This window comes from Eleutherodactylus coqui, chromosome 6 (assembly GCF_035609145.1).
Source record: "Eleutherodactylus coqui strain aEleCoq1 chromosome 6, aEleCoq1.hap1, whole genome shotgun sequence".
Taxonomy (NCBI): domain Eukaryota; kingdom Metazoa; phylum Chordata; class Amphibia; order Anura; family Eleutherodactylidae; genus Eleutherodactylus; species Eleutherodactylus coqui.
Window position 1 is genome coordinate 145,402,516 of NC_089842.1, and position 20,797 is coordinate 145,423,312.

General features: G+C 40.4%; 1 protein-coding gene across 37 annotated transcripts in view; it reads right to left on the bottom strand.

The window, feature by feature from the left end:
* Positions 1-10,330: 10,330 nt before the first annotated feature.
* The window catches only part of LOC136632734 (otogelin-like), a 157,463-nt gene continuing 146,996 nt past the window's right edge, over positions 10,331-20,797 (bottom strand). For all 37 annotated transcript variants that reach the window (XM_066607835.1, XM_066607832.1, XM_066607867.1 and 34 more), the window contains 10 exons: positions 20,631-20,736; positions 17,869-17,909; positions 17,675-17,780; positions 16,307-16,402; positions 16,155-16,177; positions 14,942-14,977; positions 14,527-14,632; positions 12,177-12,269; positions 11,575-11,645; positions 10,331-10,968 (listed from right to left, as the gene is read on the bottom strand). In XM_066607835.1, coding sequence (XP_066463932.1) covers positions 10,687-10,968; positions 11,575-11,645; positions 12,177-12,269; positions 14,527-14,632; positions 14,942-14,977; positions 16,155-16,177; positions 16,307-16,402; positions 17,675-17,780; positions 17,869-17,909; positions 20,631-20,736 — 960 coding nt within the window. In that variant the 3' untranslated portion in view covers positions 10,331-10,686. The remainder of the gene's footprint in view (positions 10,969-11,574; positions 11,646-12,176; positions 12,270-14,526; positions 14,633-14,941; positions 14,978-16,154; positions 16,178-16,306; positions 16,403-17,674; positions 17,781-17,868; positions 17,910-20,630; positions 20,737-20,797) is intronic.

A 20,797-nucleotide genomic window follows, 5' to 3' on the forward strand; every position in this document is an offset into this window, starting at 1 on the left:
TAATTGTCACATAATTAAAGATTATTCTACTGTATATAACAGATAATTTACATATATAAAATTGTATAGTGTACACTGTGAGTTACTGTATGGTGACATAATTATAGCAATAGTACTTTATAATAGTACAATATATCATAAGGCTAGGGCTACATCTAGGGCCTGCTTCAAGTTTATGCAGACTTTTGGATGATGAAGTATTTGTGGCCCACTTTGTGACGTGTCACGACAAATTTGGCAGTAAATCTACAGAAGCACATATGATGACCATATAATAGTGGATACCACCTCAACACGGGTGTTTTACAGACCATATAAGTAATAGCACTGTTATATCCAGGGATCACAGGTGATGTCCTCTCTGAGGGAAGTTGTTTATTTTCCCTGTTTCTGGCCCAGACCGCCATGGCGACTTCTCCCATTTATAACTTGTCTCTGTGGAATTTGACACTCAAACATCTTTAAAGGGGTTTTCCCATTATATAAAATTGCTTTACATGTACTCTATACTTCCTGGTTGCTGCTGACCAGGACATGTGACTTCTGCAAGTCAATCATGGACTATAGAAGACCACTCCTATGGCCAGTGATTGGCTACAGCAATAGCCAATCATTTTTTTTTTTTAATTAAGAGATTTGAAATTAAAATCAGAGGGTCCAACTGCTGTGCCTGACCCAAAAGCCCATGCCTCCCGCTGGCCCATCTCTTGTCAGAAGGTTAAGTGGCCTCCCCTTGCTCAGTGGCCTTGGGCATCTGCTGGTTTCTGACTCTGGGCCTGGCTACATGGTAACATTTAGTCGAATAGGAGTCATGGTAAAATTGCAGAGGTAATTTAACCTAAGTGCTTCCTTGTGGGAAATACATTGACAGGTGACCTTGCGACTGTCTGAAAAAGTCCAACAGTCTATTCACTGATTTGAGGCAATCACAAGGATGTCTGTGACCTTGTTTTTTCATAGGGAAACATTGAGATTGTATTACCATAATTCAAGAAATAAATGAATAAGTATAGTGAAAACCTAAATAATTAGGTACACACATGAAACCTGAGAGTGTAGATGTTTCATAACCTTTCAGAATCCATTCCCTGCATTATCTCCACATAAATTCTATATTCTACTCAACAATGCAAACCTATTATGAACACAAATACACTGTGAAATGCTAGTTGGTGACCAGAGACACCATTGTGAAGATATAAGTTAGGCCCCTATCAAGAACTTTGTGGGATTCACCTCTTCAAGAATTTACCCATTACAGATTGGATGGCCCAAATAGGTGGAATGGGGGCAAAGTGGATCATTAATTGTTTGCTAATCTTTAGTTAAAAACAACCACAGTTATTGCAAATAGTGTTTATGTTGTACTAAAAACTGAATATTCTTTCATATTTTTCTCAGTTTCTCTATGTTGTGCAATGTGAATGCAAATAATGAGGTTTGGGGCATTTCCTTTCTTTTGTTCGCATGGGAACATTTTCTGCTACTTTACAATTTCCTAGTGATATCTTTTTACAGAAGGTCATTTTTGATTTTGTCAGAGAAATTACAAAACATTCTCATTTTACATAACTTAGCAGAACAATGTAGCTAAAAATACAGCTGTGTGACCACAACCCTTCTTGCCAATTGTAAAGTACAGTACAAGGACAGGCATATGTGCGAGATGCTTTATTTAGAAATAAGACAACAATCTACGGTATTCCAGCTAGATGTATCCAGGAGTGAGCCCCAGGGTCAGACTGGTCATTCCGTAGATCATCCAGTGGGCGCAGGCTCTGACGCAACTTTGAGTCTCACAGGTCTAGCAGAAGACAACCCCATTTGGAAGTGACCTTGTCACTAAGGTCTATTGTCTTATGGGATAATTCACAATAACCTGTTAGATCTTATTGTTATGTCCTGCGTGAATATGATAGCAAGAAAGATTACAAGGTAATTAAAAGTGAAGGTATACATGTTCTGTATACAGTTTCAAGAAAAAGTAATGGCCCATTTACACGCAAAGACAATCTTTCAAACGATTGAAAGATTGACAGTTTAAGTGATCATTTTGCATAAAGTGTTAATGGACACTAATGTCCATTAACACTTTATTTGCTCCATTTGCGTGAAAAAGGGCCTCCTGGAGCTATTTGCAGAGCACAGCATGTTGTCTGAGCTCTGTACACAGCTCCTTTTGTTCTTACATGGGCTGTCCGCAGAATACACTTTAATATCATTGTTCAGATGTAAAGTAAACAATGGTAGCATTTACATGCAACGATGATCGCTAATCTGTGGTCCAATCGAATTTTGAGCGATAATTGTTGAGTGTAAATGGGCCTAAAGGTGCGTTCACACGAGCGCATAAACGGCGCGTTTTTGCGCCCAATCGTATATACGTGACCATCTGAGGCGTTGGTTTCGAATGTATTCGTTCGCACGGGCGATTTTACGGCGCGTAAAAACGGCAACCCGAAAAAAACACGGAACATACGCGACCGAAATACTTGCCAATGCATATTCGGTGGCCGAAAAGATAGTTTGCAAAGTAGGAACAAACGATAGTACGCTTTCTAGCTCTGGTCATGATCGCCGAAAAACGTTCTTTCCGGCGATTATACGCTGCGCACGTGCGAACGTAAATACGCCTACGCTCGTGTGAATGCACCCTTAAGTGAACCATTTGAAATTTTCTAGATTTTTGCACTGATGGCTAATCAAATGCTCAATAAAAGACATGAACAGTAGAAACAGGTTTTGTTATTAGTTTATTTAAAATGTGCTTCTCTATACTTGTTATAAAACCATCAGACCTAATTTTATTAGTAATTAAAACAGAAATCCAGGTAATTTTAAAGGGTTTACTTACTTTTTGTTGCAATGGTAGATGGTGGGTGGGCCTTAGTGGGCCCAGGGAGCAAAGGGGAATCTCCTGGCCGAACGGCTCAGTTTTATGATGCAACTGAACAGCATCAAACGGACTCCATTGACTTTAATAGGGTCTGTTTGCTTTCTGCTCAGCTGCCCAGCTTTTAGCTGGAAGAAAAAGCGCTGCATGCAGCGCCTTTTCTTTTGGTATTTTGTGCCAGATTTGCGATGGAACCTCCAACTGGAGGTTCCAACGCAGATGTAAATCCACCCTAAAATGGTCAGTGAGATATTGTATATTGTATTATATTTGTGTAGATATAAAAAGTGATCACAGTATATTTATAACAGTTGGTAGATAACAGTTACTTTGATTTTCAGGCTTCTGTTGTAATGGCTTCTTACCTTTGTAAATAGGACACTTATCTCTAAATATTTTACTCAAGTGCATATATGTTAAATGTCCTATCTATCTATCTATCTATCTCATATCTATCTAACTATTTATCTATCTATCTATCTATCTATCTATCTATCTATCTCATATCTAATATCTATCTATCTATCTCTCATATCTATCTATATCTCATATCTATCTATCTATCTATCTAATATCTATCTATCCCATATCTATCTATCTATCTCATATCTATCTATCTATCTATCTATCTATCTATCTATCTATCTATCTATCTATCTATCTATCTATCTCATATCTATCTATCTATCTCTCATATCTATCTATATCTCATATCTATCTATCTAATATCTATCTATCTATCTATCTAGCTAATATCTATCTATCTATCTATCTATCTATCTCATATCTATCTATCTCATATCTATCTATCTATCTATCTCTCATATCTAGCTATATCTCATATCTATCTATCTATCTATCTATCTATCTATCTATCTATCTATCTATCTATCTAATATCTATCTATCTATCTATCTATCCCATATCTATCTATCTATCTATCTATCTATCTATCTATCTATCTATCTATCTATCTAATATCTATCTATCTATCTATCTATCTCATATCTATCTATCTATCTCATATCTATCTATCTATCTATCTATCTCATATCTATCTATCTATCTATCTCATATCTATCTATCTCATATCTATCTATCTCATATCTATCTATCTATCTATCTATCTATCTATCTATCTATCTATCTATCTATCTATCTATCTTTCATCTACAGTTAAAAGCAAAATCAAATTAAAGTGTTTTGTACTTTCATACGGCTCCTTGTCATTTTGTTGGAATGCGCTAGAAACGAGGTGAGAAATCGAAGTACAAACTACGTTGGTAAGTTGCTTATAATGTAGGATTAGAAAAGCATGGCTACTTTGTTGCTTTATTCTAGAAATAGCTCCACACCTGTCACAGGTTATATTTGCTATTGTAGCTCAAAGCTACTGAGGTGAATGGAGCTGAGCTACTGTAGTAACAGATAAAGTTCTTTGGTGCAGTAACCATGAGTTTTCACCACACTACTACTTTAGAACCATCAGTCAAAAACAGCATCCACTTCTCAAACTTTTTGCTTGTTCTAATACATCTAGTCTTAATTGAATAGCCTACCAAACAAACCCTGCGTGGTCTAATCCTGCAGTTATATTGCCATTCATCAGTCTCTTACTTTTTCTAAACCCACTGTCACAGTATGCTGGCCACAACACTCTCACAGCGTGACGGCTACGACACAGAAGTAAGTCCCTATGTGTCTGTGGCGTTAATGCATGCTTCCTGTTATTCAGCACTTGGCATCACTGTGTTAACATCTATCTGCTTCTGTGGGGCAGTCGGTGGGAAGGTCGTTGTCCCTGTCAGCCAAACAGCCTTTATTGTAGTATATAAATTCCAGCCCCTCCTCCCAGAGGGCGCCGATTATTACTCTGTTGGTGGAGTTCTGGTACAGTCCTCTTCTCCGTGCTGCCTTCCTTCGTTCAGATAAGTCACTGGTTTTCACATGTCTTATTTTGGTGTTACATCAGCTTCCTAAACCATTTTTGACCATTGCTACTAACATCTATGAATATTTATTCCCTTATCCTCTAGGGACAGTATAGGCAGCACTAGGTTCTAGAGGTGAGGCTGCCCTCATTAGGATGATTGTCCTGCTTTAGACAGGGTTTTCCATTTTTTTAGTACATTAGGGTGAGATTTCCTTTTTTCTCCCCTTAGTTTTTGGTTGTTTTTGTCACAAAACTGTGTATCAGTCCTTTTGTACCACGATCACGTCTGATCCTGACTAGGTGTTTTAGCGTTCAGCTCAGACATAACACTTATCAAATAGACAAAAAAAAAAGCGGTCAGCATGCAAAAGTCTCAATAAAAAAAAAAAATTAAATAGAATTCTAAAAAAATATCACATAACAGAAGAGATGAGTCCCCCCCCCCCCCCCCAAAAAAAAAGAAATAATGCATCAAAAAAGGAAGGCATCAAGCATGTCATGTAGATAGAGACATGCAAGAGATACCCAATGCTATCACAATCATGTTTACAATGATCAGGATAAGACAACAAGCATATTAAATACTATATATTCACATGTACAGGACAATAATAGGAACATGAACATAATAATGGTGTCAACCTTATAACCTGCGCCCCAGGGAACTCATCTCTTCTGTAATGTGATATTTTAATAGAATTCTATTTGATAACATTTAAAAAATTCTTTTTATTGAGGCTTTTGCGTTCTGACCTCTTCTTTGTCTATCCATTATGCAGCAGAGCGTGTGTTTATGGTTGTAAAATATGCAAGTTTGATTTACTGTATTTCATCTCTTAGAAAATTTAGGTAAGTAAGGAGTAGGGAACAGTCGGGCGACACTATGACGGTTGCATCTAACAATACAAGGTTTGTTTTTGGTCCGCATAATATCACACACAACTTGTTGCCAAATGTGGTGCTGTTTTGGAAGACAGTAGCCATGTTATTTTTAGTCCTGAATAACCCCTCATTAGTTAAAACATCTATTAGATGCGCTTTACAGTGCTATTAGTCTAAAGCATGTTCCCTATGGAAATGAATATGCCTCCCAGCCTGATGGGCCTGAGAAACCCAGTACAGTCAAAGTGGTGACTCTTTCAGGCACTCAAGCATCGCAGCTCCTACCATGTTGGTCACGTTAGGCAGCACTTTTATTTGGATGATCAAGTATTCAAGACACTGTTCAGCATTTAATGGATGCTCCTACTTATGGGGGCTTGTCCTAGTGACACTCATTTTCTGTACACCTGCAAGGCTATTTCTCCAGTATTCATTAGACAGAGTTGTTCTTGCCTTCAAAATCCATCAGTCACGATCCTGAAGTCTTAAGACCCCCGACAAATAACATCTGCACAGAAACAACTGTGACCACAGATGATTCTGAGAAGATTTGCCAGCAATGAAAGAGACCTGATTTAGAAAAGGATGTTAATAATAATCAAAATTTACAGAAGGAAAAAGAAAATGCCTGGAGGCTTAGGAAAGGAAATCTGCCCTTGTATCATTAATCATGAGATGGGGCTTCCTGCATGAAGCAGACTTTACACAGCGACTGCTGATCTGTCCGCCTGGATTAAGACATCAAATGCAGTTCAACCTGTAATCTGCTTGGAAAATTACAATGTTCCTAAGGTTCTCTGGAGAGCCAGAAGCTCAGAGCCAAGAGATTATACGTTTTTTCTGTCTGGCCTTAATAATCTTTTATTTAATAGTGGAATGTGTACTCACATCCTCGTCTTCACAGTAAAACAGTAAATGCTCATGCATTGCAGCCATCCATATATGCCAAGTGGTAATTATCAAGAAATTATAGTACCAGTATTCCCGGTGGCGCAATCCACTACACAGCTATGCTACATGGTACATCCATTATAATACCCACACATCACACACACAGCTCTACTACATGCATCCTGCCCCCCCCACCACCACATTACACACACAGCTCTGCTACATCCTGATTCACACACATCACACACACAGCTCTACTACAGCCATCTTAACCCCTGCATCACACACACAGCAATTGACACACACAGCTCTGCTACATCCTGATTTATACACACAGCTCTGCTACATGGTACATCCATTATGATACCCCCCCACACACAGCTCTACTACATGCATCTTAATTCCCACCCATTACACACACAACACATCACATACACAGCTCTGCTACATCCTGGTTCCCACACAAGACAAACACAGCTTGCTCCTCCCAGAGCAGTGATGTCACGACAGGTCCTTCAGCTCACCAGATCTCTGCAGTGGGGGTAGGTCAGTGTCTTCTGTCAAGACCACTGAGTTATGTCTGAATAATAACGGCTTAGATGTAGTCTCATTTTGTTATTTTGATCTTCCCCTTTTCAAGAGCCCTAACTGTGTTGTTCTTCTGTCGGTCAGGTTCTGTGTTTAATATATATTGTAGGATCTTCAATGACATCACCAGAGTAAAGAAGTAGTTGTGACAGCATACAGGGTGCAAGTAAAAGAAGTTCTTTATTCCTCCCAAAGAGCTTCTTTTACTTGCACCCTGTATGCTGTCACAACTACTTCTTTACTCGGATTATCTGTGAGTCCATGGATCGGATTCTGAATGGTGACTTGCATATATCCATCCGACTAATTCTAATACAAGGTAGTGCTGTTGAAACCCTTCTTTCTTCGATGACATCACCAGAGGTGGAGCATGAGAAGCACACACATACATATTCACTGACAAGTGGTCGTTAGTAATTTGATATATCTTGCATCCTACAGTGCACCTTTGTCTTTGATTGGTCAATAGTAGTTTTCAACATGAGTTTTCTGGTTAATAAATATGATGTCAGAACTGCAAAACTGACAAAAGTATTAGGATTAGTACTTTGTTAGGCACTATCTCGGTGCTTTAAAACACTATTGATGATCCTTTATCACGTCACATTCCAAACACTGCATTATTTATCTGGACACTGTACTACCTCTATATTCTTAAACCGTGTTCACATCTGCATTTGAGGATTCCGTTTTCTGCTCAGTTACGGAAGTTAGAAATAGGAATCACCTGGCTGAACAGACCCATTTTGTGGTGGAACCAAATGGACCCTATTGACTACAATGGGCTCTGTTTAGTTTCTGTTCGGCCATCCAGCATTTTACTGGTCAAAAAAGTCCTTCAAGCAGGACTATTTCATCTGGTATTTCATACTGGATCTGTGACAGAACGTGAATGTGAACCATCTAGTTAATGTTTTTATTTGCACACGATGTAATTGCATGCATGTGTTTGTTATAAGGAACTTATATTTTACTACATTTATTTATTATATTTTACTATTCCGGACGCGGATTCCGCTAATCAAAACTGCCCGTGTGCAGGAGCCCAAAGTGCCATGATATCTAATGGCATTATTGCAGCAGTATAGCGTGGTGCAGCCCATGGAGGATGAAGTAGACAAAGGCACCATAGTTCATATTATAATAATCCATTGATCATTATTTATGGTAATAAATCACTTGGAAAGGCAAATGTTCTACATAAGGTTACTAATAACCCATTGCAAATTTGTATACAGTGGTGTCTTGACATACGAGTTTAAAGGGGTTGTCCCGCGGCAGCAAGTGGGTCTATACACTTCTGTATGGCCATAATAATGCACTTTGTAATGTACATTGTGCATTAATTATGAGCCATACAGAAGTTATAAAAAGTTTTATACTTACCTGCTCCGTTGCTGGCGTCCTCGTCTCCATGGTGCCGACTAATTTTCGCCCTCCGATGGCCAAATTAGCCGCGCTTGCGCAGTCCGGGTCTTCTGCAGTCTTCTATGGAGCCGCTCGTGCAGAATGCAGGCTCCGTGTAGCTCCGCCCCGTCACGTGCTGATTCCAGCCAATCAGGAGGCTGGAATCGGCAATGGACCGCACAGAAGAGCTGCGGTCCACGGAGACAGAGGATCCCGGCGGCCATCTTCAGCGGTAAGTATTGAAGTCACCGGAGCGCGGGGATTAAGGTAAGCGCTCCGGTAAGCTTTCTTTACCTCCCTGCATCGGGGTTGTCTCGCGCCGACCGGGGGGGGGGTTGAAAAAAAAAAAAACCCGTTTCGGCGCGGGACAACCCCTTTAATCCATTCCGAGACGAAGTACTTAAGCTGAAAAACTCGTATGTCAAAGCACTTTTCCCCATTGAAATGAATTGAAACGCCATTAATGTGTTCCAATTCATTTCAATGGGAAAACTAACTACAAGTAAAAAAAAAAATCAATACTCACCTACCGCCGGCGTTCCGCTATGGTCTGCGGTGCTGCTGCAGACTGTCGCATCCTCCTCCATGCCAACAGAGCATTGCTTTCTGGATGCGGGGATTGAATAGACCCCCCGAGCCTCAGCTTGTGAGTTTTTCGACTTGCACGCAGGCTCGTAACCCGAGTTTTTTTCTCGTAAATCAGAGCAAAATTCATTAGAGAGCCTGCTCGGAAGTAAAAAAAACTTGCAAACTCAGGCACCCGCATCCCGGGGTACCACTGTATTTGAGGGTGGTTTGACTCAAAAAAGCCACTGTCAAGCCACCTTTAGCACCTACAAGTTTTGGGCGTATGTGTGAGTTTGGTGGGATGTCATGGCGTCTGCGTTGGACCACGTGATGCGCTCCACGAAGTATTTGCAATGGCATTTCGAGATGGAATCCATGGGAGAAACATCTCCCTTATGTTATAGCACTGATAGGCTGGCTGAGCTATCCATTGCCAGTAATACAGTTGTATACTAATCTGGCTCAGTGATTAACGATTTGTGTCTTGGAGCTTCTGAGTGTTCTTGGGTGCCTTTCTTTCTTGCTTTTATGGACATTGCTCTCAAACTGTTACCTCGTCTTGTTCATTTGTCTTTTCTGCTCTGTCCTCACTTTTTTCCTTTCCTTCATCTTACACCTATGGACATATAGGGAATCTAGAGAGGTTCTTGAAGTGGGGTTGCCCTTTTCAGGGCAGATGCTCCGCTTTATAGGCAGGTCCATTTGGGGCAGATCAGGGAAAGATCTTAGACCTCACCGCTGTTTCTACCACTGTCAGTTACATTGTCTTGCATGTAATCTTCTGTGTTCCACATGTCATTCAGCCTATTCCTGTCTCCTGTTCCAGAATCTGTTGGTTGATCTCCTTGACATGACTGTACAGATGACAGCCTCAATTTCATGGTAGTTTTTTAAGCCAAAGTCAGAAATCAATTCAAGAGGAATTAAGACATATAAAGGGACTTCTACTTTTCCTTCCTGCTGAATCCACTTCTAGCTTTGGCTCAAAAAACTATATCAAAAACTGCCACAGAAAATGCTGCTTTTTTTCCCGACAAAATGCTGAGGGAAACCTCAAATACACAAATTTCCAATGGGTTATTTTTCAAGTGATGTATTTTTGCTATAATGATCTATGCATCCATACTAGAACAAGCATAAAAGTAATGAAAAACTCATCGCAAAAAGAGAAAATTGTAAAAATGTCCTTTATTTTGGAAATTACTGAGAAATTCCACAGATCTGCTGTCATGGTTGGATTACAAATAGAAGCATCTACCAAGCACAGTCTCACAGTCATTTTTTGGTTTTAGTTTTTTTTCTTTTCAGCCCCCACCTCTAACAGAGCCATACTTGTTAAAACTACAATTTTACAAATCTCATTCTGCACTACGATGGTATTTTACACTAGAAGTAAAAATGGAAGATATCTACCATCATGGGTTTAGATTAAAAGCCTCTTACGAAATGATACGGAGGTTAGAGCAGCAGCTTTGGTGATGTTTTCTTCACTGGAAATGCTATAATTACATTCAGTTCTTTAAATTTAATTTCTTATGTCAAAAGGTGACCACATCGCAAACCCACTCCCTTCCTTCTCACTGCCGCTTCCAGATCCACCTCCGTGATCCTTGGAGCATCTGTTGCACCCGCATTGCTTCGCTTCTTGCACTGTCTGGCGGATCTTTGTACCATCTGGGCATGGCAACTCAAAAGTCTTAGGACTGGTTTCTGTTACAGAACAGCAGCGATATTGGGAAACTGGGACCCAGAAGCTACTATAGCTTGTCTTGGAGTAACAGTATCCACTACAAGTAGTTAATATGACCTGAACAGAAAAAAAGGGTGTCAATGAAGTACATACGAGCAATAGCAATCTCAGCAATACGGTTAATTCAGGCATAATGTTTAGCATCAGATTACATTACAAAAAGCATTCCACAAAATATCAGTCTAAATGCCATTTAACATTCATATATACATTTCTAAGTCTTTATCATACAGGGTAATTCAAAAGAATGGTGCAAAAGTAAAACCGATTTTTTTATTATATGAATTAACATGAGCCAGAATGACATGAGAAGATAGAAGAACTCTTCAAGTTTTCAATGCACCTTACAGATGTTCAATGTGGACACCATTAATGACAACAGATGACCTACACCAACGTATCGCCAATGCAGTGAAATCCATAATACAGAATATGCCGGGACGCATCTGGACAGAACTAGACTTCCAACTGGATATCTACTGTGTCACCAAGGGTGCCCACATCGGTAAGGTGCATTCAAACCTTATCTTTTCATGTCCGTCTGGCTGTTGTATGCAAACCCATGTATGAATAAATCAGCTTTTTTGTACCATTCTTTTTAATGCGTGTATGATGTTGAATAAAGGTCATTGGATTAATGCAAGAGTTTATCATCATACTTACGTTGGCACTGCATTTTCCAGATGTTATATTCACTTGGGTGGGGACAATGTAGCACTCATCCTTTTTCTTCTCTGGGATTGGAAAACAAAGTATAACATGAGTTTTAGAAGAGTAGTTGGCAAGCAATGGTCATACTATGCCAACTCTGACAGTGTCCCTACATATTCATTTGTTAGGAGATCCAATCAAAGATCAGCTACCGACAAGAATCCAAAGTCTTGGGCAATACCTATCTCCAAAGTAATCTGATCTGATGGTGGCTGTAAATGTTGGACAACTCTAAGCTGTCTTAATGCCATCAGCTATCTGGTTCAATAGCATTTTACTAAATAAAGCAGGAAAGATGAACTGCTATGGTAATCCCTAATAATAGCAATGGACATGAAAAATCCATCCTGTCTGATCTATGTTGCAGTCCTAGGATGACGGCCTACTATGCCCCATAGCCATTAGATTGTCAGTGGATCTCTCCAAAACTTAGTAGAGCTTTAAAAGAACCACATCATAAAACTATCAGCAGCAAAAATGAATCCTAAAAGTCTAAGCCAAAAAGGAAAATGAGTTAAAAAATGACCATCACTTTCTCTTTCCTGAGTACTCACCACACTTGAGCTTGGGACAGCACTGGTTACTCTGTGGCACAGCTACTAGCCGCTCGTCACTGGCACAAGATGGTATCGTGTTGCAAGTACATTCTATATAAAAACAGAAACATTTCAAATATTTACTGAACAGAATTACAATGCTAACAATGGATTCCACACAGAATACTATTTTTTCTTTCTTTAACATCTTTGTCAAGGACATCTACTACAGTCAGTCTTGAAGATTACTGCTGCTGGAAATGTAGCTATGTAGTCATTTCTATATTGTAGGGTTTACAATCGTAAAAGCACCCAGCATTCCTTAGCATACAGCATATACCATATCATCCTAAATTTCTCAGCTAAGGGTTCTGGGTTGAAGTGGAGACCAAAGGGATAAGATCTGCGTGACATTACTGCATGAAATACCTCCACACACAGATCCAGCCCCTGCTCTGCTTTCTAACAGTGTGTGTCCCCAGCACTACTGACAAAGAAGCATTGCGTTGCTTAGAAACACAATTTTTAAGCTGGCATTACAAATAAAAATAGAAAACATTATTCGACAATACTTGTATATGTGCATGTTCTTCAGAGGGTTGCAACTAATGCCCATTTACTTGGTCTACACCATTCCAAAGGGAGAAGATCGGCGCTGCTGTACGGGACAGTAGAGGCTGGTGTAAATAGTAGAACTCTTTATTAGGCTACATGTTATATAGCCAAATTAGCTTCTTCGTCAGGCCACTTAGAGAAGATGAAGAACAAAAGAAATGTAAATATGTGTTAAGAGCTGGCACTGCCGCATAGTGATTGGTGGAGATTGCTGACATCAGATGCTCTTTCCACTTTCAACACGTTCACATTTCTTTTGTTCTTCATCTTCTCTAAGTGGCCTGATGAAGAAGCTAGTTTGGCTATGTAACATGCAGCCCAATAAAGAGTTCTACTATTTACTCCAGCCTCTACTGTCCCATACAGCCGCACTGATCTTCTCTCTTTGGTCTCCCTGCACGGACCTGTGTCTGGCTGTGAAGGCTGCAGCTGTTATATACCCTTCAAAGTTTTGTGCCGCCACTCCACTTAATGAAGTTTTCTTTTATTTTAATCAATACCCACACTAGGGAAGCGCTGTTTTTGTTTCCCTTGCAGCTCAGTGTTCTAGAGAACCCCTAACCGGTTTCTAAGAAACACCAGATCCTCAGCATAGTCATTCAATTTTACCTCCATCTGTGTATTGTAGTTACATAAAGGGGTTCTATGCTTATATATATTTTGATAAAGAAAAGTCTGATTAATATGGCAGGAGGAGACAGACAGCATTGGTAAGCCTCCTTGCAGGATTGGCCTGAGGTATGTGCCGTTGCACAGGGTGCATCATCTGGCATTAGCAGCACCACTGGCCTTAGCGTCTTGGGCACCATGAACTTACACGCTCTATCCCATGCTTGATGCCCGAACCTACAGGAAGGTAACTTAACAGAATGCAGCTTACTTTATACTTAAGTGATTAGGCAGTGGTATGTAGATGACAGTCTGGCAGTGTTAGAACACTGTATGACTGTATTATTTGGACACTACGTGGTACACGATAAAAGGGCTTCAATGGAGGTTACTGCAGAGGACACCAATCAATCTATGGCCAATTCTTTGTCAATAGTTGTCATGTAATCAGTCTTCCATGTAAGTTGTCATGTAATCAGTCTTCCATGTAAGTTGTCATGTAATCAGTCTTCCATGTAAGTTGTCATGTAATCAGTCTTCCATGTAAGTTGTCATGTAATCAGTCTTCCAAACCAAGGCTAAATTAGTAACGAGCTCAGGGGAAAAAAGACAATCAATGACAAATCTGTGATTGTTAAGTGAGCATATCCCTATCAACAAAACCATCAGACATGACATGGCTGAGTGGGTCCAAGCTGGATTTGCACTTTATTGATGACAGGGAAAGGGGAATAAGCTTAACAGAAGTAAAGCCACTGAACATCACCGGCTGCAGGATAAATCAGATTTTTCTACAAATAAGTGAACTACTAGGGCAGTGTTCATACACAGTTATTTACAACACTATGTGACTATGTCAGGGGGTACTGCCACAGCTTCTGAAAACAGCACCATTGATGGAACGCATGAATGTAACCAAATGGAACCATTCACTGTCATTAGTGGAACAGGCACCACTATGGTGTCCGTTATACAAGGGATTGCATTTGTTTCCGAATCGGCCCTTTGAAGGCAACCATAAGGCTGATGTGGCCCTCGGTGAAAATGAGTTTGACACCCCTGCTCTACGTGAACATTTCCTAAATGAACACCTACAGACGTTTTAAAGGTAATATCCTGTAAATAGTTTTTCAACTATACTTACCGCAGGAAAGGATTGGGCAGCATGGGTCAGATGGATTTATCTGTGTTACCAGTTTCTCATAGTCCTTGCAGACCTTCCGTGGGCAGACTCGGTCCTCACAGGGATTCTGTATATTAATATCATATAGAAGAATAAGCCAGAATGTCCACCTATATTGTTACTACTGCTCATACTGTCTGCTATAAAATGTTAATAGTACATTGTCAGAGCCCCGTGTGGCACAGAGTGCTATGGCAGCAGAAATGCAGTCCTAAGCTATCGCTCTACAACCTGAAGGTTGTGAGTTCAATCCCCACATGATTCAGGTAGGCGGCTCAAGGTTGACTCATCCTTCCGCGGTTGGTGTGGGGTAATAAATTACCTGAATGTGCTGTTGAATAAGTTAGCGCTATACAAATAACAAGTCTTGACCTACCCTACTTGTGCTGCTGATGATTGTAGTAACAGGTTCCTGGGAAAAGACATAAGACTTTCAGACAATATACACATGACAATGAATCACTTCTGCTATCCAGTGGACAATAAAGCTGATTGTTTTTATTTTTATATTCTCTTCAGAGGTTGAACTACAATCTGAAAACACTACTGCATTTCATTAAGACTTCATGAAAAACAAGGATTACGATTTTACAGGTGCATGTAGGAAACAATGGGGCAGATTTACTAATACTGTTTAACGATGCCCGACAGCTCATCCTGGGCGATAATCATTCCTATGCTTTTACACATGAATGAGCATCGCTGGCTGAATGGAGGCTGAACGGTCTGGGATCGTCCCGGCCCATTCTCCTCCATTCACATTAAGAAGGCAGTCATTGATAAGTGAATGACTGCCTGTTTACATGGATCGATATGTCGTTCAGTTTCCTGCATTCATCGTTTAGTCGCTGCATGCATTTACACTGAACAACAATTGTTCAGATTCTCGTTGGATCGCGGAAATCCGAATGATAATCGTTTCGGGTAAAAGCACTTTTAGACTAGACAGTCTAGAAATGTGCCAGATTTGTCATTCTGTATGAGGCACGGTGATAAATCTGGCCCATCCTCAGCTGTGATGACAACAGTAGTCCATGGTAATGACTAGACAGTATGTAATATTACTAATCTTGATGTTACTGGCATTTATTTCTGCATAAAATGAATCCTATTTAGATCATTTATTTCATTCTTCTTCTTCCTTGTCTGTGCTGAAGACATGAGTAATCTGAGGAAGACTAATTGCTGTGGACTTGCTGTCTGACAACCTCATTGAAAAAAAAATGGTTCTTAGGCAGTTTTTCCACGGCAAACAAAATATCAGACATACCTGGGACTGTACTGGCTAGAGGGAAGGTTAAAAAAAGGTCCTGCCGTAGTCCCGTTATTCCATATGCAGTGCTAATTAGATTTCACTAATAATTGATTTAAGTGGAGCGTCCCTTTAAGATCAATGTTTTTTCTTTTCTTTCCTGGTTCAGCAATAAGCGGCCAATCAGACTAATGTTGGTACATGGTATATAGTTATAGTTTTGTACTGCTGGCAAAACCTCAGTGTCTAAGTAGAGCTAGGCTTTATGAGAGATATGGTATCCTTATAACAAGCATATCTAAGTAAAACTGTGTTATCCTAATATCGGTTTACTTACTGTGTGAGGAGTAGTAGGGGCAGCTGAAATGAAGAACAGTCATCGGTTGGTTGCTTACGTATAAAATGGTACGCATAAGAGAATTTGCCTCATAACAGGAACAAATGTTAAGGTGGATCATCAAAAACGGTAAAGTTGTGTTTAGTACTTACGGCATTCATAGGTTGGACAACACTCGGTGTCTGGGTTGATATTCATAATTGGGATTTCTCCATCACAATAAGGTGGTGGATTGCACGGCTGGCACCCTGTAAGAGCAATGGTTGTAAATCGTTTCTAATTACGTTCGGTTATAATTATCCAAACCCAATGTGTTGTCTAAAGCAGTGGTCCTCAACTTGGACCTCTCTGCTTTTATGGAACTGTAAAGGGCTTCCCAAAAGGGGTTAACTGGTCACCATGCCAACCAAATGTTAGATGCGACAAGTAAGCCCGTACGACAATTTTTGTGACACTTTGAACTGAGCATGCCCAGAAGAGTATGGACTGATTGGATTATAAAAGGAATGGTTTGCTGCCACACAGTAGCCGAGCAGAGATTGCAGGTGTTGTGGGAAATCCTTCTGGTTAGACCGACTGAGAGTGCGGACCTCCGCAGGGCAGCGTGGCCAGTAGAGGAGAACAAGTGGAGGGCAGTGTGGAACACACTCCTGGGTGTAAGAAGAGCTCAACATCCGGGAAGTGAGGCAATGAGATCCCCTTGAACTCACTGGAGAACGCTGTGTAAAAGTGAAGGAGCAACAATCTGCAAGACACATAATAATTGCTAGTGCAGCTCCAAAATGCCCGTGTGCTACTGACTGCGCAATTGGAGACTGATCAAGAGAGCATCTGGACAGTGATTCTTTTATCACAAGCGACAAACTGTAAAGGCCCATTTAGTCGTGCCGAATGTGGAGCAAACGATGCCCGACACTCGTCCCCGCATTCACTCACTCACGGACAAGTGGGTGGAGCATCTAACTCACTCACTCACGGACAAGTGGTCATTAGTACTTTGACTAGTAATTATTAGTAAATGATAGTACCAATGCTTCTGGTGGCTCAATGCACGTCACACACATAACGCTGCTACATTCATTGTTCATCCCATACAACAGGGATCAGAAGCAGCACAGGACTGGAGATGAAGGATCTGTGACGATATAACCGTCATGCTCCACCCCTGATCACATGATGGTGATGCTCATCCCGAGTGAATGACTTACATGCTCCTCCCCTTATCACATGACGGTGGTGTCATCAAAGGTCCTGCATTCTTCTGCAGATTACAGGTGGACTGCAAACTCCCTGCGGCCTCCATTGCTATGGAATATTAATGGACACCAGCCATGTGCATACAGGATCTGTGATTACGTCACCGCCATGTAATGGCAGAGCATGTAACTCTCTTACTAGGGATTAAGGACCTTTGATGACGTCACCGTCATGTGATCAGGGGCAGAGCATGTAAGTCACTCACAAACCCACTCACTCACGCACGGATGGATGGACAGGTCGTCATTAGTAGTTTGACTTACAGCATTCGTAGTCTCTACAGCATTGGTTTTCCCAACCGACAAACATTTGGATTTCTCCTTGCTTGGTGCACTCTTCCACTTTACACACAATGTTCTTGCACTCGTCCTGTAATGATATGGTTATGGCCATTGACTATCAGCAGACAACATTTATAGGACATGTGATTCAGTAGGAAGCTGTGGATTATGCTTACAAATGGTGTGGTTGACACAGGAGCGGGTGTTGTTATGACTCCTGCAAGAAAAAGGTAAGTCAATGTGAACAAAATACTCCCCGCTTGTTTTATACAGATTGCAAAGAAATTCTGGAAAATTCATGAGACTGTAAAGATTATAATTTTGATTAATATGTGCGAATATCAAAAATATATACAGCAGATCTGTGAGCAGAATAATCAACTGGAACTGCTAACAGGATTAGCTCCATAAATACAGGCTGATGAGATTAACCCCTAACAGTCACACCTTCCCAAAAATGTCACTTTTATTTTTTGGATTTTTTACTTATGCAGAAATATTTGGCACAGACCTCAGTCGTCTTAAGTCCATTTTTAACGCAGTAGTGACAGAACTAATGTTAGCCTAAAGAATGAATAAGTCATTTCCCTTTTTGTGTTCCAGCAGTCATAACTTTTGGGGGCTTTTCATACGGGATAGAATTTGTCCGCACGGACATTTCATGCATCATAAGGTTGAATTCCGCACGTGCTAAAATCTGCGTGTCTTCACTTCAAAACCGCAATTTTAAATTCTGCAGCAGAAAAGTTTCTTTTTACAGAGTTAGGATGTCTTATGGAATCGTCATTGAGGATTTCTAACATACCGGAGATGTAATTCTGCAATTAAATAAAAAACAATAGAAAATCTACTCTAAGGCCGCCTGCATACGACAGTGTCGTTTCTGCCATGCGGGATCCCGCTGCAGGATCCGACCCTGTGCCCAGCCAGTGAGCGTGCGCAGTACAGATAAATCGGCGCTGTCGCTAGGTGATTACGCGAATCCCGTGACCCCTCTGCAGTGCTCACTGCGGAAGGAACGCGGGAAAAACAGCTTCCATTGACTTCAATGGAAGCCGTCGGTGCGGAAAACTGCACAGAATAGAGGATGCTGCAATCTTTTTGCCACGAGCGGAAATTTCCGCTCGTGTGCAGGAAGCAGAGGGTCTCCATAGGAGGCTACAGGTGGTATTTGCTGCGGAACCCAGGGGCAGCCGCCGGTTCCGGATTCCGCAAATCAAATCCACCCGTGTGCAGGAGCCCAAGTTGACCAATTTTGCATCTGTGCTGTGTCCTGCAGACAAATTCTGTGCCGTGAGAAAGGTCCTTTTTATTTCTTTGTCATTGTTATTGCATGAGACCTTGTATTTACAGGAAGCAAAGTACAAGGTCTCATACAATTACAATGACATTTGTTTTTTGAAATGTATTATTACGGCATTTACCATGTGGCATAAATACTATATTAACTTTATGCGACGGTCATTACAATTATAACATCAAATTGATATAGTTTTTATTATGTTTTACTCCTTTTGCACACTATAAACACTCTTTTTTAAAAAAGACTTTGTGTTTGTCACCACATTTACAAGACCAGAGCACATTTTATTTTACTGCTGACAGAGCTGTACGAGGGCTTGTTTTTTGCAGAATGACTTTTTTATTTATGCAATTTTAAGGTATATGCAACTTTTTGATTACTTTTTATTCCTGTTTTGGGGAAGTGAGATGAACAGAAAATGGCTATTTTGGCATTTTCCTGTTTAGTTTTTTTGGGGGGATTTTATGTGATTTACTATGCTGGATAAGTAATGTAGTATTTTATAGCAAGGCTTGCTATGGATGTGGTGATACCAATTATGTGTATATTTTTTTGTTCTTTTCATTTTTCAATAATATAAAGCCTTGTGTAAGGGTAAAACACTTTTTAAAAACAGTTTTTCTGTAAAAACAGTTAGATGCCGTGGTCAGCAGTGACTGCAGTATCCGAGTTTAAGGGTGTAGAGAAATGATGAAATGAGCAAGTGTTTATCTTCTAATTCTTTTTCTGGGAAAAAAGGCCCCTAGATGTGACAATCAGACAGCAAATATTCTCTCTGCTAAGGGGGAATATTCTCTCTGATAAGGGGGAGTGGGGGTGATAACATGAACAAAAGTCCATGTTACTCCTTCCTTAAGGCAGAGGGACAGATTGTCCACGCTGGCCCCCTCTGCTCTGCATACAGACTAAATTTAAGTATTCCCAACCTCACTTCAAACAGCTGCAGCTCTGGTTCTATTGGTGCTATAGACAAACTTTTTGCCTTTAAAATGGCACTAAAAACATGTTGATAGAATCGGCCATACAGCTGTTTGAAGTAGAATAAACACTCTTCATGCAAAACTGTAAAGTCCTTTTCCTGTAAAATGAACAGAGCTCGGGGTATTCTGTAGGGAGGGGGTTAAAAACAAAACAAAAGGAAAAGCTTATTTTACCCGGAAATAGCGCCTCAATTGTCTATAGGCTGTATCTGATATTGCAGTTCAGACCCATTTACTTGAATGCAACTGGTTTGCAATATTAGATAGTGCCAATGATCAAGAGTGACACTGGCTTTCTCATACAAATTCCTTTAACTGTGAATATGAATGGAGAGAGTCACCAATTTTGTTCAAGATATTCAACTACGTTTCATTATATTAAAGGAATTCACAAATGAATAGAGCCTCTTGTGGCGCAGAGTGTTAGGGCAGCAGAAATGCAGTCCTGAGCTCTCACTCTATCCTCGCATGGTTCAGGTAGCTAGTTCAAGGTTGACTCAGCCTTCTCTCCTTCCGAGGTCAGTAAAATCAGTACCCCACTTGTTGTGTGTGTGTTGGAGGGGGGTAATAAGTAAATTACTTGAAAGCACTTCAAAATAAGTTGGCACTATACAAATAATAAGATTTATTTTCATTTTTAATAGCTATTACTTACTGCATTCATAGATAGGGCAGCACTCATCATCTGGGTTAGATTTCACGATCACTGTTGTGCCTTCACCGCAGTTGGCAACGGCACATTTGGACTCATCACAAAGCTTCTAGGTGAAGAGAACCAAATACTCATGTAAGTAACAGGAGAAAACATGTGAGGACTAAATT